Consider the following 19,056-nt stretch of genomic DNA (forward strand, 5'->3'; position numbering starts at 1 on the left):
ACAGCTGTCCATCGGTTGTGGCTCCTGGTGGCTCCTGGCGGTGGGTGATGCTCGTACCGTTAATGTTCCTTCTGCTCGAGACCTGCTCTTGGCTTGCCTGATTCTTGGCGGTGACGACGACTGGCGTTCAAGCCTGTTCGCGAGTGGGAGCACGGCAAGGCTGGGAGATGACAACGGACAAGGCACGCTCACACATTTCAGGACGTTTTTATTTGACGTACGACTTCTATTTGGTGAGCAAGACGATTCCTCTTCCCCCCCCCCCCCCAAATGATCTGTTGTATAACCTTGTCTGTGTTTAACTGTTAAGTAATTCAATTCCAGATAAGCATATGCTTTTTGTCTCTTTTTCTGTCAGTGCCTGATTAATTATTTATTTGTTTTCTATTATTTTGATTGACTTGAATTTACTAATTTTTACCACACTGAAATAAAAAGTTATTTTTATTTATTTATTTTCTGATTTATAAATTGATTTGTTGACATTCCAACCTGTCCTTGCTTGTCCTTTCCTTCCATTGATCCATCATTGTCCGAACCAAGATAGACTGGGAGGTAATTACGACACTAATTGACCAATAATAGTCGGCACGCACCAGCGGTTAAAACGCTCGGCCACCCTAATTAAGATCTAATCAAGATAAGATTGGTGCTTTACCGAGGGCACGCTCCCCGTTCAGGAAACTACGTGATCTCTCGTTAAACGGCATAATTAGACGGTGGACACTGGAACTCGTGGTTAACTGATTGGCGGTCATGCTTCTAAAGTAACCCACCGTATCACGAAGTTAATTTCGAGCGGTGGCCCCAAGTCCGGCTCTTCTGAGGACTTACGGGGATTAAACCCCCTCATAATGCACTCGGTACCTGTGGCCATAACAATATATTAAGCGATAAACACTTTACCTTGTAGACATGTCCATGATACAGCACCTCCATCTTACCATCGACTCAAACTGTCATTCAAATTTTCAAACTGTCATTAACAACCAATTTTAACATGATGCACTGCGTAACCTAGCATCCACCAACAAATTCTATTCATGCTTCTTTATAATTATTTTATAAATAATATTTATTTATTGTATTTTCATCTAAATACCTCCAATACATATATATATATATATATATATATATATATATATATATATATATATATATATGTATATATATATATATATATATATATATATATATATATATATATATATATATATATATATATATATATATATATGTATATATATGTATATATATACATATACATATACACATACATACATACATACATACACACATACATACACACATACATACACACATACATACACACATACACACACACACACACACACACACACACACACACACACACACACACACACACACACACACACACACACACATTTTCATTCGTAATAATAATTAAATAATTTACCTCACTAAAATAATTAATTCGTTATTATTATATCAAATGTAATGCAATAGGAACTGGTTTTTATGAAAACCAACCAAACTTAAAGAAGGTGATGATGTTGTCGAAAGACATCCTCACAAGACCTGATCAAAAAATCAGCCAAATATCCTTTGTTTGACAAGATGGAAAAAAACCTTCTCAGCACATTCCACAAAATCATCGTTTACTGAACAAATTCTCACAAATCTAAGTGTCTGAGATAAACGACATGGTAACCCATTTTAATTGGTACATTGGTTGATACCTGGAAAGGTGTACAAGACTCCCGGGAACTGAAATCATGAACTTTATGATGTACACTTGAACTAAAACCATTCTATACAACTCTAACCAACACATCCAGATATGGAGCAACTGGACAATCATTACCACTCTTGTTTACAATCGGACTATCTGGATAAATCTTGTGAAGCTGCCTATCAAAAACATTATAGTTAACCACACAAATATCATCTATGTAACGACATATGTACTGTCGTGGCCAAAAATATTGGCACCCTTGCACTTTTTTCAAATAATGCACCATTTCCTCCAGAAAATTGTTGAAATTAATAAATCTTTTGGGATCCACACATGTATTTCTTTGGTTTCCAGTGGAACAAAACAAAGCTGAAAAAACTACGAAATCTTCGCTTATTCCACACAGAAATCCGAAAATGTCCCGGACAATATTATTGTTATTGGCACCTTTTAGAAGTTGTGAGAAATACTGAGATTTCAAGCAGGTGATTCTCCTCCACTTTGGAATTGACCTCACCTGTGGTGAGTTGCAGGTGCCTGCCAAATATAAATCACTCATTCAACCACTCCTAATCCTAATTTTATTTTCTGTGTCGGACTGGCAACCCAGCCAGGATTGTGCACAATGACCAAGGAGACTGCTCAGGCACCACCAATGCTCTGCACAGACTATGGTCCCAATGGATGGATTAATTCAACCAGTTTGAACAGAGAAAAGAAGTTATTCTGTTGTTTTGTGTCGCTGTGTGTACTGCAATGAGCATGGAGAAAATAATGAAAACCAGAGAATTGTCTGAGGAGGTCAGACAAAAGATTACAGCCAAGCATGGACAATCTCAAGGCTACAAGTCCATCTCCAGAGTCCTTGATGTTCCTGTGTCCACCGTACACAATGCCAAACAGATTCATGCTGCCTCACAGATTCAAGCTGACCTTCAGACACAAGGTGGTACGACAGTTTCAACTCGCACCATACGTCGCCAAACTCGTTGAAAGGGGTTCCATGGTAGGAGACCCAGGAGGACCCCCCCCTGCTGAGAGAGACATTAGAAAGCCAAACTGGAGTTTGCCACAACACACCTGAACAAGCCAAGATCCTTCTGGGAGAATGTCCTGTGGGCAGATGAGTCCAAATTAGAGCTTTTTGGTAAAGCACATCATCTCAATGTTTTCAGAAAACAAAATGAATCCTTCAAAGAGAAGAACACCTTCCCTCTAGTCAAGCATGGAGGAGATTCAGTGATGTTTTGGGGTTGCTGTACTGCCTCTGGCACTGGGTGCCTTGAATGTGTGTACGGCATCCTGAAATCAGGAGATTACCAAGGAGGCATTTTGGAGCACAATGTTCAACCTGGTGTCAGAAAGCTGGGTCTCCGTCGAAGGTCATGGGTCTTGACCCAAAAAATGACACCAAGCAGACTTCTAAAAGCACCCACAAATAGTTCAAGACAAAACCCTGGACTGTTCTGAAGTGGCCAGCAATGAGTCCAGATCTAAATCCCATTGAACACCTGTGGGTAGATCTGAAAATAGCAGATGGTAGAAGGAACCCTTCAAATCTTGGAGAACTGGAGCAGTTTGCACAACAAGAGTGGGTCAAACTGTCAGTAGAGACGTGTAGGAAACTCATTCATGGCTACAGGAAGCCCTTGACTGCAGTTATTTTGTCCAAAGGCTGTGATACCAAATATTTAGTCTGGGGTGTCAATTATTTTGTCAATGCCATTTCTGTTTTCGATTCAGAACTTAATGTATCCTTTTAAATCAGAAAATAATAAAAGGTTCCATCATCTTAACAGTGAAATAAAGAATTGTGGAGACCAAATACTTTTGTCAATTTCAACTTATTTTTCGAGAAAATTGTGAGTTATTTGAAAAAAGTGCAAGGGTGCCAATATTTTTGGCCACGACTGTATAAGATAACTTTTTAGCTGAGGCTAATTTTTTTTTTCTCCTTCATCAGTTTCTGCATGAATGAAAATTCACAGAAAATGTGAAAAATGTCTGCTAGTCGGGGGGCTGCAATTCCCACCCATGGGAATCCCTTGAACCTGCTGAAACATTATCCCACATCAAGACACAAAAGTATTAAACAAAATATAAAACCTTGTCAATCACTTTGAAGAGTGAATCCCTCATGAGTACTAAATCCAAATTTGTATTTGAAGTTGAAAAATCAAAAACTTCAACTGATTTGATATTGAGGAATCTAATTCTATCTAAGAACTCTGCAGAAGAATTAATGTTTCAGAAAGTGTTTATACCAGAATTCTCAATTACTGAACAATATTTCTGAACTGTTCTCCAAGAAATGTACAAAATAATCCTCATTTGGTGGGATAAGGGTTCAGGATATCACCACAACACACAAATAATGTTATGGTAAAACGCTGCAATTCGTTCCATAATCCTCGAGAGTGCTGGGAATTTGGAGGTGACTGTCACTTCGACTACTTACTTTTCCTGACTCTTGTTCCTCCTCTGTCACAGGTTCGATCCATCCAAAATCCTGCTGTGGTCACATATGTTGTTGCTCTCTCTTCTGGGCTCTTCATTCATCTTCCAGCCTCTACTCGTAAGCCATTGTCAAAAGCATTTAATAGAGGTTAAATATTATCAGGGATGTAATGTGGAGCGAGTGATTTTTATTTAAGGGCATTAAAATGTCTTCCACCAGTGTCTTTCGCGCTGGCTATTATGTAACCAGACGGACAGGTCGTGCACCGTTGCTTCCATATCCGTGGATAGGTGGAGCCACGATCTGTTTGCTAAGCTGGTGTGGTCTTTTTTTTCTCATCGAGGAAAGGGGAAATTTATTGATTTCAAGTGTATGTGTTTGTCATTATGAATGTATGTATGTCCGCTCTTCACCCATTGATTGGACAGCTGACGTGACGCAACCCACATTGTAACATGAAATACTTAACCTCAAGTACCCAGAGGACCCAAAAGACACCCCCTCCCTTCCCGAGGACAAAAGGACCTAAATTGCCCTGTGAACCCAAACAAAACACGAGGACCCAAAAGACCCCAAAGACTGAAAAGACCCCAAAGGCCCTGAGGACCCAAAGGACCCCAAAAGACCCCGTAGCACAAAAGTACCTGAAGACCCACAAGACACAAAAGACCCCAAGGAACCTTAACACTCAAAATACCCGAGTCCCCCAAAGACCTAAAGACCCAACCACCCAGAGGACCTAAAAGAACCCAAGGACCCAAAATACGTCGAGGACGCAAAAGACTCCGAGGACCCAAAAGACCCAACGGGATGATCTGGGACCCATGGAAATTCTCCATAATGTAAAATGTGACTTCAGGTCCCCAACCCTACACAAACACACACGCACACTCCAAAGTCCTCAATCCCACCCCCCTCCCATATCTGCCCTGTCTCTGACCCCCCCTACCACCACACTCAAACACTGTGCTCCCCTCCTCCTTTCTTCAAATCCTCAATTTCCCTTCCAACCCAAAGTCCTCAACTCCCCACCCCTCTAAAGCCACAAACCACTCTGTCCCCTCTCTGCCCCCCTCCCCCAACCGAATTCTGTTATCCCCTCCCCCATTTTTTTCTTCAAGTCCTCAGCTGCCTCAAACCCCAAGTACTCAACCCCCTTCCTTACTCCAATTTCTCAATCCTCCTCCCCCCTCCTTTCCAACGTCTCAATCTCCCTCTTCCTACAATAAGCGATTTTATCATACCCCACCCCCAACAATCTGTCCTCCCTCCCCATGTCTTCCTGTTTTTAACAGTGTTACACAAAGATACATTGGGAACTTTGGCACATGAGTAGGCCATGTGGCAATCATGCCTGCGTTGTTCCTGTCCCCGTTTGTTCAGAATAATATGATAAAAGTAAATAAAGACGGAATGTTAAAACAGTTCCCCCCTTTCTTCCCTTATTTTCCCTATAATTCACAGACCTGTGTTTGTTTGTTTGTTGCTTGCAAAATCGAAGATTTTTCAAGTCTATTGGTCAGTCGATTTTGTTAGTCTTTTTGTCTTGTCCGTTTGTCACCGACAGGTCACAATTTTAAACCGATCTTCACGAAACTTCACCACGTGGCAGAGTTTACCATAAGGAAGAAGCCCATTGTTTTTGAGGTCAAAAGGTCAACATAGGCCAACGGTCAACAACTAAGGTGGTGTTTCTAAAATCCTCAATTTTCATCTGATTTACTTGAAATTTGAAGAGGATTTCTATTTCAGGTCACTAAATTCAACCAATCAATTATCTTTGAGGTCAACATTGACCAAAAGGTCAACATAGGCCGAATTTCGAAAATTGTCAATTTTCATCCGATTGACTTGAAATTTTGAAGAGGAGTCGCATATTTGATCATTGAATTCAGCCACCAATTATTTTCAAGGTCAAAATTGTTTTATGGATTTTGCAAATGTCGTGCTCTGCACGACGTCTTCTTGTTTGTTACTTGCAAAATCGAAGGTTTTTCAAGTTTATTGGTTCGTCGATTTTGTTATTCTGTCTGTCTTTATTGCCTCCAGGTCACAATTTTAAACCGATCTTCACGGAACTTCACCACATGGTAGAGTTTGTCATGAGGAAGAAGCCTATTGTTCTTGAGGTCAAAAGGTCAACATCGGCCAAAGGTCAACTTCATTAAGATTTCTGAAATCCTCAAATTTCATCCGATTGACTTGAAATTTGAGGAGAATTTGTATTTCAGGTCACGGAATTCAACTAGCCAATTATTTTTGAGGTCAACATGGACCCAAAGGTGGTCAGCCTCGGCCAAAGGTGAACAACTAAGCTGGAATTTCTAAAATTCTCAATTTTCATCCCATTGACTTGACATTTGAAGAGGAGTTGCACATAAGCTTGTTGAATTCACCACCAATTATTTTTGAGGTCAATTTAGACCAACAGGTCAACATAGGCCAAATTTCTCATGTTGCCAATTTTCATCCGATTGACCTGAGGAGGAGTTGAATTTTTTTTTTTTCAGTGCAGTGAGGTGTTTTGAATTATAAACAGTCCGTATGCTTTTGCTTCATGCATGGGTTATTTATTTTTTGCTTACACAGAGCTGTCAGTTGCTTAGACACCACCCAAATAACGGTATTCATTAGAAGAACGTGTTACATGTTCGGAACAAGATCGCACGTCGGTCGGGTCCTCTGCTAGTAGACACAGACACGTCATACTTTGACACCCATCAGCACACTGACCCCTCTCCTTGAATCTGCTGTCGTGACTGTCGTCATGTAGAGTGCGGTAGGGGTTGGGGGGGGGGTGGGTGCATGGGTGAAAAACATAAAGAAAAACAGCCACAGCTAACTCAATACGAAGCTGACTCTTTGGCTTCTGATTGCAATCAACCACTGTTGAATTATGCTGTGTTTTCTCTTTGCGATGAACCCCTGAGTTGACGGACTGACTTAATTAGTGACTCTATTTTGGCATTGACCAACATGGCTCAGGGACAAGGCCTTTCACACCAGTGCAATGTGAATCTACTGGCACGAGGCTTAGCCAGCCATCACGAGTGGTTTTTACCACCACTTTCATCCTGCCTCCCTGCAGGTCAATTTCAGCAGGTAACCTTTCCCGCTGCAAATTACCGAAAGCACCTCGGGTGAGATAGTAGCGAAGCACTTACTCACATCCGTGTGCTATTCATCCGAAGGGCCGGAGCCTGCTCCAAATAGGAATGCGAGAGGGAATGCTGCTTGATGCATTCCTGGTGTTTCTCACCCTCACAGACACTGAAATTCTCTCTTTCTTGGTTGAAGAAAATAATAAAGCAACTTCGACAAAGTCCGTATCAAGGAGAAAAAGGTCTAAAATGAAAGGCTTCCATTGTGTGTCCAAAGTGTTCTCTGTATTGAATTGGTGGCTTTGTGCAGATAATGTACTGCATGTAAAAATCTAAGGATCAAGGGATTTACATGTTGTATTGGGTCAAAAAACAAACGGTGTACATTGCTTACATGTGATTGTGTGCACAGTGTATGTTGATAACACGTGATTGTGTGCACAGGGTGTAGCTAACACATGATTGTGTGCACAGGATGTACGTTGATAACATGTGATTGTGTACACAGTGTACGTTGATAACATGTGATTGTGTACATGGTATATGTTGCGAACACGTGATTGTGTACACGGTGTACGTTGATAACATGTGATTGTGTACACGGTATATGTTGCTAACACGTGATTGTGTACACGGTGTACGTTGATAACATGTGATTGTGTACACGGTATATGTTGCTAACACGTGATTGTGTACACGGTGTACGTTGATAACATGTGATTGTGTACACGGTATATGTTGCGAACACGTGATTGTGTACACGGTGTACGTTGATTACATGTGATTGTGTATACGGTATATGTTGCTAACACATGATTGTGCACACTGTGTTGCTAATACGTGATTGTGTACACATGTTGCGAACACGCGTTTGTGTACACTGTGTGTGTTGCTAATACGTGATTGTGTACACATGTAGCTAACACTTGATTGTATACACTGTGTGTTGCCAACACATGATTGTGTGCACTGCGTGTGTTGCTAACACGCGATTGTGTACACTTTGTGTTGCTAACACGCGATTGTGTACACTGTGTGTGTTGCTAACATCCGATTGTGTCCATTGTGTGTGTTGCCAACACACAATTGTGTACAGTGTGTGTGTTGTTAACACGTGATTGTGTACACTGTGTGTGTGTTGCTAACACGCGATTGTGTACTGTGTGTGTGTGTGTGTGTGTGTGTGTGTGTGTGTGTGTGTGTGTGTGTGTGTGTGTGTGTGTGTTGCTAACACATGATGGTGTACACTGTGTGTTGCTAACACGCGATTGTGTACACTGTGTGTGTTGCCAACACGCGATTGTGTACACTGTGTGTGTTGCTAATACGTGATTGTGTACACATGTAGCTAACACTTGATTGTATACACTGTGTGTTGCCAACACATGATTGTGTGCACTGCGTGTGTTGCTAACACGTGATTGTGTACACTTTGTGTTGCTAACACACGATTGTGTCCATTGTGTGTGTTGCCAACACACAATTGTGTACAGTGTGTGTGTTGCTAACACGCGATTGTGTACACTTTGTGTTGCTAACACGCGATTGTGTACACTGTGTGTGTTGCTAACATCCGATTGTGTCCATTGTGTGTGTTGCCAACACACAATTGTGTACAGTGTGTGTGTTGTTAACACGTGATTGTGTACACTGTGTGTGTGTTGCTAACACGCGATTGTGTACACTGTGTGTGTTGCCAACAGTCGATTGTGTACACTGTGTGTTGCTAATAAGTGATTGTGTACACATGTAGCTAACACTTGATTGTATACACTGTGTGTTGCCAACACATGATTGGGTGCACTGCGTGTGTTGCTAACACGCGATTGTGTACACTTTGTGTTGCTAACACGCGATTGTGTACACTTTGTGTTGCTAACACACGATTGTGTCCATTGTGTGTGTTGCCAACACACAATTGTGTCCATTGTGTGTGTTGCCAACACACAATTGTGTCCATTGTGTGTGTTGCCAACACACAATTGTGTACAGTGTGTGTGTTGCTAACACGCGATTGTGTACACTTTGTGTTGCTAACACGCGATTGTGTACACTGTGTGTGTTGCTAACACACGATTGTGTACACTGTGTGTGTTGCTAACATCCGATTGTGTCCATTGTGTGTGTTGCCAACACACAATTGTGTACTGTGTGTGTGTGTTGTTAACACGTGATTGTGTACACTGTGTGTGTGTTGCTAACACGCGATTGTGTACTGTGTGTGTGTGTGTGTGTGTGTGTGTTGCTAACACGCGATTGTGTACTGTGTGTGTGTGTGTGTGTGTGTGTGTGTGTGTGTGTGTGTGTGTGTGTGTGTGTGTGTTGCTAACACACGATTGTGTACACTGTGTGTTGCTAACACACGATTGTGTACACTGTGTGTTGCTAACACGCGATTGTGTACACTGTGTGTTGCTAACACGCGATGGTGTACACTGTGTGTGTTGCCAACATGCGATTGTGTACACTGTGTGTGTTGCCAACACGCGATTGTGTACACTGTGTGTGTTGCTAACATCCGATTGTGTCCATTGTGTGTGTTGCCAACACACAATTGTGTACAGTGTGTGTGTTGTTAACACGTGATTGTGTACACTGTGTGTGTTGCCAACAGTCGATTGTGTACACTGTGTGTTGCTAATAAGTGATTGTGTACACATGTAGCTAACACTTGATTGTATACACTGTGTGTTGCCAACACATGATTGTGTGCACTGCGTGTGTTGCTAACACGCGATTGTGTACACTTTGTGTTGCTAACACGCGATTGTGTACACTTTGTGTTGCTAACACGCGATTGTGTACACTGTGTGTGTTGCTAACACACGATTGTGTCCATTGTGTGTGTTGCCAACACACAATTGTGTCCATTGTGTGTGTTGCCAACACACAATTGTGTCCATTGTGTGTGTTGCCAACACACAATTGTGTACAGTGTGTGTGTTGCTAACACGCGATTGTGTACACTTTGTGTTGCTAACACGCGATTGTGTACACTGTGTGTGTTGCTAACATCCGATTGTGTCCATTGTGTGTGTTGCCAACACACAATTGTGTACTGTGTGTGTGTGTTGTTAACACGTGATTGTGTACACTGTGTGTGTGTGTGTTGCTAACACGCGATTGTGTACTGTGTGTGTGTGTGTGTGTGTGTGTGTGTGTGTGTGTGTGTGTGTGTGTGTGTGTGTGTGTGTGTTGCTAACACACGATTGTGTACACTGTGTGTTGCTAACACACGATTGTGTACACTGTGTGTTGCTAACACGCGATTGTGTACACTGTGTGTGTTGCCAACATGCGATTGTGTACACTGTGTGTGTTGCCAACACGCGATTGTGTACACTGTGTGTGTTGCCAACACGCGATTGTGTACACTGTGTGTGTTGCCAACACGCGATTGTGTACACTGTGTGTGTTGCCAACACGCAATTGTATACACTGTGTGTGTTGCCACCACGCGATTGTGTACACTGTGTGTGTTGCCAACACGCGATTGTGTACACTGTGTGTGTTGCCAACACGCGATTGTGTACACTGTGTGTGTTGCCAACACGCGATTGTGTACACTGTGTGTGTTGCCAACACGCGATTGTGTACACTGTGTGTGTTGCCAACACGCGATTGTGTACACTGTGTGTGTTGCCAACACGCAATTGTATACACTGTGTGTGTTGCCACCACGCGATTGTGTACACTGTGTGTGTTGCCAACACGCGATTGTGTACACTGTGTGTGTTGCCAACATGCGATTGTGTACACTGTGTGTGTTGCCAACACGCGATTGTGTACACTGTGTGTGTTGCCAACACGCGATTGTGTACACTGTGTGTGTTGCCAACACGCGATTGTGTACACTGTGTGTGTTGCCAACACGCGATTGTATACACTGTGTGTGTTGCCACCACGCGATTGTGTACACTGTGTGTGTTGCCAACACGCGATTGTGTACACTGTGTGTGTTGCCAACACGCGATTGTGTACACTGTGTGTTGCCAACACACGATTGTGTACACTGTGTGTGTTGCCAACACGCGATTGTGTACACTGTGTGTGTTGCCAACACGCGATTGTGTACACTGTGTGTGTTGCCAACACGCGATTGTGTACACTGTGTGTGTTGCCAACACGCGATTGTGTGCACTGTGTGTGTTGCCAACACGCGATTGTGTACACTGTGTGTGTTGCCAACACGTGATTGTGTGCACTGTGTATGTTGCCAACACGTGATTGTGTACACTGTGTGTGTTGCCAACACGCGATTGTGTACACTGTGTGTGTTGCCAACACGCGATTGTGTACACTGTGTGTGTTGCCAACACGCGATTGTGTACACTGTGTGTGTTGCCAACACGCGATTGTGTACACTGTGTGTGTTGCCAACACGCGATTGTGTACACTGTGTGTGTTGCCAACACGCGATTGTGTACACTGTGTGTGTTGCCAACACGCGATTGTGTACACTGTGTGTGTTGCCAACACGCGATTGTGTACACTGTGTGTGTTGCCAACACGCGATTGTGTACACTGTGTGTGTTGCCAACACGCGATTGTGTACACTGTGTGTGTTGCCAACACGCGATTGTGTACACTGTGTGTGTTGCCAACACGCGATTGTGTGCACTGTGTGTGTTGCCAACACGCGATTGTGTACACTGTGTGTGTTGCCAACACGCGATTGTGTACACTGTGTGTGTTGCCAACACGCGATTGTGTACACTGTGTGTGTTGCCAACACGCGATTGTGTACACTGTGTGTGTTGCCAACACGCGATTGTGTACACTGTGTGTGTTGCCAACACGCGATTGTGTACACTGTGTGTGTTGCCAACACGCGATTGTGTACACTGTGTGTGTTGCCAACACGCGATTGTGTACACTGTGTGTGTTGCCAACACGCGATTGTGTACACTGTGTGTGTTGCCAACACGTGATTGTGTACACTGTGTGTGTTGCCAACACGCGATTGTGTACACTGTGTGTGTTGCCAACACGCGATTGTGTACACTGTGTGTGTTGCCAACACGCGATTGTGTACACTGTGTGTGTTGCCAATACGTGATTGTGTACACTGTGTGTGTTGCCAACACACGATTGTGTACACTGTGTGTGTTGCCAACACGCGATTGTGTACACTGTGTGTGTTGCCAACACGCGATTGTGTACACTGTGTGTGTTGCCAACACGCGATTGTGTACACTGTGTGTGTTGCCAACACGCGATTGTGTACACTGTGTGTGTTGCCAACACGCGATTGTGTACACTGTGTGTGTAGCCAACACGTGATTGTGTACACTGTGTGTGTTGCCAACACGCGATTATGTACACTGTGTGTGTTGCCAACACACGATTGTGTACACTGTGTGTGTTGCCAACACGCGATTGTGTACACTGTGTGTGTTGCCAACACGCGATTGTGTGCACTGTGTGTGTTGCCAACACACGATTGTGTACACTGTGTGTGTTGCCAACACGCGATTGTGTACACTGTGTGTGTTGCCAACACGCGATTGTGTACACTGTGTGTGTTGCCAACACGCGATTGTGTACACTGTGTGTGTTGCCAACACGCGATTGTGTACACTGTGTGTGTTGCCAACACGCGATTGTGTACACTGTGTGTGTTGCCAACACGCGATTGTGTACACTGTGTGTGTTGCCAACACGCGATTGTGTACACTGTGTGTGTTGCCAATACGCGATTGTGTACACTGTGTGTGTTGCCAACACGTGATTGTGTGCACTGTGTATGTTGCTTGCGTGTGTGTGTGTGTATATGTGTGTGTGTGTGTTCGTGTGTACTGTGCGTGTGTACTGTGCGTGTGTGTGTGTGTGTGTGTGTGTGTGTATTGATAACATGTGATTGTGTGCACTGTGTATGTTGCTTGGGTCTGTGTGTGTGTGTGTGTGTGTGTGTGTGTGTGTGTGTGTGTGTGTGTGTGTGTGTGTGTGTGTGTGTATGTGTGTGTGTATTGATAACATGTGATTGTGTACATGATAGGTGAGTCAGCTAACCAGGTGAAGTGAATGTTTTTGTCGTTCTTTGTGTATTTTTTAATAATCGGACTTGTTTTCACAATCTTGACGATGTATGGATGATTATATTTTCTCGGTATGTACATCAACATGATCAGCGTCTGCAGAATCTGGTGATTCTTTTTTGAGAATGGTGTCAAATTTATTTCCCAATGTGGACGGGGATATCCAGTCAGCCAATTTCCACAAGTGAGTGGCTTTTAAACACACGTGCCATCTGATCAATTGTTTCTTCCATCACCCTGAGACTTGTGATAGTTCTTGATTCAGTCACCCTCAAGCAAGACCTTTTGCTTGCAATGTGTGGTCTTTTATAATGAGCGTGGAAGGATGTAGATCATAGTTTCTAATTATATAAAAGCACGAATCATCGTTGTCTGTGGGTGTTTTCTCTTTTCACTAACATTCAGTACCCGCTGAGTTTGAACAGATTGACCAGTTATAAATCCAAGAGCAGGTTGGCGAATTGTATGCCTTTTCACAATCTCATTGGAACATCGTTTAACCGAAGCAAGCTGTGATGCCGACAGCTTCTTGTTCCATGAAATTTCCCATAATAACACTTAAGCCTAAATAGTCACGAACAACACGTGCAAACATGAGAGAAGTGTGACAGCTTGCTGTGGCTATGGCTGTCATCCATTTTTATCGATGGAAAATCATTTATAGTTCAATGTTTTGCGTCTCATGTAAGACGTGTGAGTAAAATGAGTTCACTGTGACTAACTTTGATAATCCACACATTTGTTACCTCTGCTACCAAATGTGGATGGAGGTTATGTTTTCATGTCTGTTTGTCTGTCTGTCTTTGTGAACAGGATGATCTCAAAAGTTATGGACGGATTCGGATGAAACTTGGATGAGTTTGTTAGGTGACAAGAACAAGCCGATTAAATTTTAGTTCAGGTCCGAATCCAGATCTGGCCTGTCAGTGGGATACAAAACGTAAACTAATAAGCCTGGAGGAGGTATGCGCTCTAGCGAGTGCCCTTCTAATTCCTCTTTTTACCACCTATGAAACGAACCTCCGCATCCTATTCAATCTCATTCTTCCCTCCAGATCTTTCAGACTGCTCTTCACCACCAGCTGAGATAGTCCCCCATCCCAAACCATAATTTCTACCCTCATGAACTCCCTCACCCCACCTCCAAAATTTTCAGCTTTTCCTGTCTCAGAGTTTGTTTCTCTATCCATATTATCCACCCCCTGCTCCCCCCTCCCACCCCTCATCCTTACCCGTGCATCCCTAGTTTGTCCATCTCCGTTTATTTACTCCCTCTGCCCTGCTGTTGGCATTTCCCCCTTCTCTTTCTGCTCTTCTTTTTGTTCTGTTGCTTCCTGATCCTTACTGTGTTCTAGCTCTTCCACGAGCCTTGACTCTGTTCAAGCTATATATAAAATAAAATGGATACAGTCTTGAAAAGGTAATGAAATATACACCTGCCGAGGAATCCATTGCATTGTCCTCTCTTGTTTCTAACTTGAACCTTTACATACTCTGCAGATACTGGCTGTGGCTCTCGTTCTGGTTTGCAAATCTATGCAAGGATGTCAGCCTGCTCGGGTCAGAGTCTGCGATCGCAATCCAGAAGCTGCCCGTATGCCATGCACAGCTTGGCTGAGTCCAAAAGTAAGATCAGAACGAAAACTGAATTTGAGAATGAGGATTGGGATGTCCTACTATGGTTGGTCCAAGGTAATGTTGAACTCAGTCAGAAGCATAATTCAGATCTGATAAGACAACTTTTGCTGAACAGTGTCTTCTATTTATTTATCTCTATTTAAACTTTTTTTCAAAATGGGGAGAGTTGAGGAAGGGATGGGGGATGTACTAAGTGTCTGCCCTCAAGTATGCCAAAATGCTCTTGTCTTGCGTGATCTCCAATAAACTTATGAATGATCTCCGATTATAAAATCATCATGTCACCACAGAATGATTCGGTCCAGAGGCGACAACATCTGATCTGGCAGGCAAACCCACCTTCTTATTCATCTCGCCAGCTAGCAAGGCATTGCAGCCGTAAACGCGTAGCTTTGTCTTGCACTCTAAGGTATGATTGCTTCTTTCCTGGCTCTTCATGATGTGACAAGATTAACCTTTTTGTAATCAATGCACAGCACATGTTTTGATGAAAACACAGTCTTAAGTTTCGGTGTGTGTAGATAATGTATGTAAAAAAACAAAGGATCACTGGACCTACAGCTTGTCTGGGCCCTGGCTTAATGTTATAACCCAGATTTGGTAGCATTTTGACTGGTAGGTCTGGAGAAGAAAAATTTTGAAGGAATTTACGAAGTCTGCCATTTTGACCTACTTTAGGTCTCGAGACAGGAACGAGATTGGCAATCCCTGTTACCAGTCAGGAGCGGAACGCTGTTGCCAAATTTCAGCCGGATCGGCCCAGCGGTTTGGCCGGAGAAGTCGAAATAGGAGACGGACGGATACACGGTGCATGATGACAATAACTTAATTGGAATTCTATTCCAGACAAGCCAAAGGTCGAAGGCTCAAGGTTATTGGGACAACATTTACATGCTGTGTTCGGACAAAGTAAAAACAGTGTGCATTGCTTACACGTCATTGTGTACATGGTGGATGTTGCAAACACGTCATTGTGTACACGGTGTACGTTGATAACACGTCATTGTGTACACGGTGTACGTTGATAACACGTCATTGTGTACACGGTGTACGTTGATAACACGTCATTGTGTACACGGTGTACGTTGATAACACGTGATTTTGTTCACAGTGCACTCTCCTAACACTGCGTAATCCAGAAATGTTCCTTTGTGTCCTCTACCTCCCCAGTGAGCTTGTTATTTACATGCCCATGCTGTCATTAGTGGTCTTCCTTGCTTTCTCCAAGTTTTCATCAGAAACCTCATCCCTTCACAAAGCTGTCCACACCCACTTTTCGAGGTGGGTTTGTCAACAGAACCTCATGATGTCATGTCCTTCTTGAAGTGAAGTTTATTCAGATGTATATCTCACATCGTGTCTTATTTGCTCTCCCTGTGATGAAGCTCACTTTTTTCCTGATCTGTGGCTGAAACGAAAACACTTCAACTTTATTTTTCTCTTCGTTGAGTCACTTGTTGTTTATCGATCTGTATTAAGGTCTAATATATGTGGCTGTTTTTTTGTTTTTTTTTGTTTTTGTTTTCATGAATACATGGTCGAGGCTCATGGAAGAGCGAGGACACAGAACAGATTAGGACACAATATAACAGGGAACAGCAGGAGAAGGAGGAAATGCCAACAGCAGGTTGGTGGGAGAAGTGAGATGGACATGGACAAACAAGGGATGCAGGTAACAATTAGGGGTAAGGGAGAATGCAAGGGTTCGACAATATGGATTCAGATGAAAATCTTTGGAAAGGGTGCGGGGTGGTTTAACAGGTGAAGGAAAGATCATGGTTTTGGTTGGGGGATGACTTGAGATGTTCGTGAGTAGTCGTTTTGAAGACCTGGAGGGAAGAATGAGATTGAAGAGTGTGTAAGGTGTTTCCACATTCAGGACAAAAATGAGGAATAAATGAGTGGAGGTGAGCAATGGTTCTGGATTTAGGCAGTTTCACCAGGAGAGGATTGCTGGTGGACCAAGTGCGTCCTGCAGATACCTTGGGGGAGGGTGAACAAAGTATGGAGAGGGCGGCAGAGGGTGCAAGATCAAAAGGAGGAAGAAGAAGACAGATACCCCCGACCTGTCAGCGATGGTGGGTTTTATCTCTTTCTTTATCTATTTGTCAAGGAGAAGTGAATTTCTCGGTCAGCCGCTGACCTAATATATCCGTTTGATGTCTACAGATCCGACTGTCTGTCTGTCTCTCTGTCTGTCTCTCTGTCTGTCTGTCTGTCTGTCTGTCTGTCCGTCTGTCAACAATTTTTATTTTTCTATCTCCTCCGAGACGTCTCGGCCGATTGAGTTCTAACTTGACACGATGATAACACTAGTTACTCTCCATACATCATCTGAGCCCTTTTTCCCATTTTCGCCTCGGGGTCAAGGTTACAGGGTCATCAAGTGCAAAATGACCGAATGGTCGAATGGCCTATAAGGAAGCATCGGACGGCTATAATGCATAATGGGTTTCATAGGGTTTATTAATAAGATTTAATTCGACCAACTAGTTTCTCGTTACCTCTGTCGTCTGGCCCTGTTTATTGGGCAACACGAGGTCCGCTGACTTCAACACGGCTTCGCGTGGTTATTTTAAGTTCAATTTAAATTCTGTTTTCACTTTCTGTAGTCGCTAAGGTTGGTTAATACTTGGTTTCATCAAGTTTTGTGTCTAAGCTGACCGTCAAACCCACGCAGGTGTATTATTGCAGAAAAAAAATTCTGTAAGGCTCACATGGCTGTGCCTGGATGGGTGTGAGGGTAGAGGAGTTGCATCTGAAACCCGAAACCTAGCCAGGCTCCTTCTGTTTACTTCATCTTTCTTCTTTGCTTAATCAGGTTCCTTCTGATGACTCCAATGCAGTATTTGGGTTTTCATTTGACTATTCTGAGCTACAAGCGGACGGTCTTCCATCTGATTGGCTTCCTCTCTGTCAAGCTCAGCAAGATCTGAGGCAGGGGAGCCAGCCAAGAGAGGAGAACGAGACTCCATCAAGCTGCAGACAAAAGCGATATAGGAACTCAGGTGTGCCAAGGAAGGACTTTGCAGGACAGAGGATGCCCAGTCGGCATCTGGCTTTGGAGGCCAATTTTGAAACGTGGTTTGCCCAAGAGAGATCATGTCTGAGAGTGAGACCCAAGAGTGTTAGTGACTGAACTTCTTTGAGACTGTTGTTGAGAAAGTAGATGGGAGCATTTGCGGTACAGTCCTTTCGGGGAGAGAAAGAGTGTGTGTGTGGGATTTCTCAGGAATGAAAGTCATATTATTAGTGTTTGACCAGTATGTGATTTTTGTCAAGGTCTGAAGAGAGGGAAGAGGCTGCTTGCTGCCTGTCTCTCAGAAGTATGAGGGATGTCACGGCAGAGAGTGGAGTCATCAGCAAATAGGAAAAGAGGATTTTCCAGAGATTCAGTAAGATCATTGATGAAGATTAGGAATTATATGGAGCCGAGAACACTGCCTTGTGGCACTTCCGGCCTTGATAGGGAGAGGAGAGGGAAGGGTTCCATTGAGAGCCGCACATTGGCTGTGAGAGTGGAGGAAGTCAGTCCATAGGCAGATGGTATGTAGAGCAGCGCAGGATACCAGACTGTGTCAAAAGCTCAAGATATGACCAGAGAGACGGCCCTGATCTCATGACTGATATTGACGGACTCCATCCATTGTTGAGAGAGCAGAATCAGCATGTACAAGGGAGAGTGACCTGGTCTGAATCTGAATTGATGATCTGAGATGAGGTCATTGGAGAAAAGGAATGACTTCATATCAACTGCGATGATGGATTCCATGACCTTGCTGATGATTGGAAGTTAGCTAATTGATCTGTATTTAAGGGGATTGTTTTTGTACCTTTTTAGTGTAATGCTGTTATGTTGGCTCATTTCCAAACGGACGGAAGATAACCTCTGGTAAATGACAGGGTGAAAATGGCGGAGAGAGGAAGTGCAAGAACAGCAAAGCAGGTTTTTAGGCCACGTGAGCTGATGCCGTCCGGTCTATTTGCAGAGTCAGAGTCGAGGGTTTCTAGAAACTTCTCCACCTTTTCAGGTGCAAATGACACAGAATCCAGGAGCAGCTGGGTATGAATGGGAAAGGTGGGTACAAAGAGTGAGGGGTTGGG

At 43.4% G+C, this 19,056-nt stretch overlaps 1 protein-coding gene across 4 annotated transcripts in view; it reads left to right on the top strand.

The window, feature by feature from the left end:
* Window positions 1-19,056, top strand: part of LOC147029241 (polycystin-1-like protein 1) — a 176,891-nt gene that overhangs the window by 109,444 nt on the left and 48,391 nt on the right. For all 4 annotated transcript variants that reach the window (XM_085876418.1, XM_085876417.1, XM_085876414.1 and 1 more), the window contains 4 exons: window positions 4,208-4,292; window positions 14,815-14,940; window positions 15,243-15,361; window positions 16,123-16,233. In XM_085876418.1, coding sequence (XP_085732544.1) covers window positions 4,208-4,292; window positions 14,815-14,940; window positions 15,243-15,361; window positions 16,123-16,233 — 441 coding nt within the window. The remainder of the gene's footprint in view (window positions 1-4,207; window positions 4,293-14,814; window positions 14,941-15,242; window positions 15,362-16,122; window positions 16,234-19,056) is intronic.

Source organism: Eptatretus burgeri, chromosome 4 (assembly GCF_056783735.1).
Source record: "Eptatretus burgeri isolate ZD-2024b chromosome 4, Ebu_testis_v1, whole genome shotgun sequence".
NCBI classification, from domain to species: domain Eukaryota; kingdom Metazoa; phylum Chordata; class Myxini; order Myxiniformes; family Myxinidae; genus Eptatretus; species Eptatretus burgeri.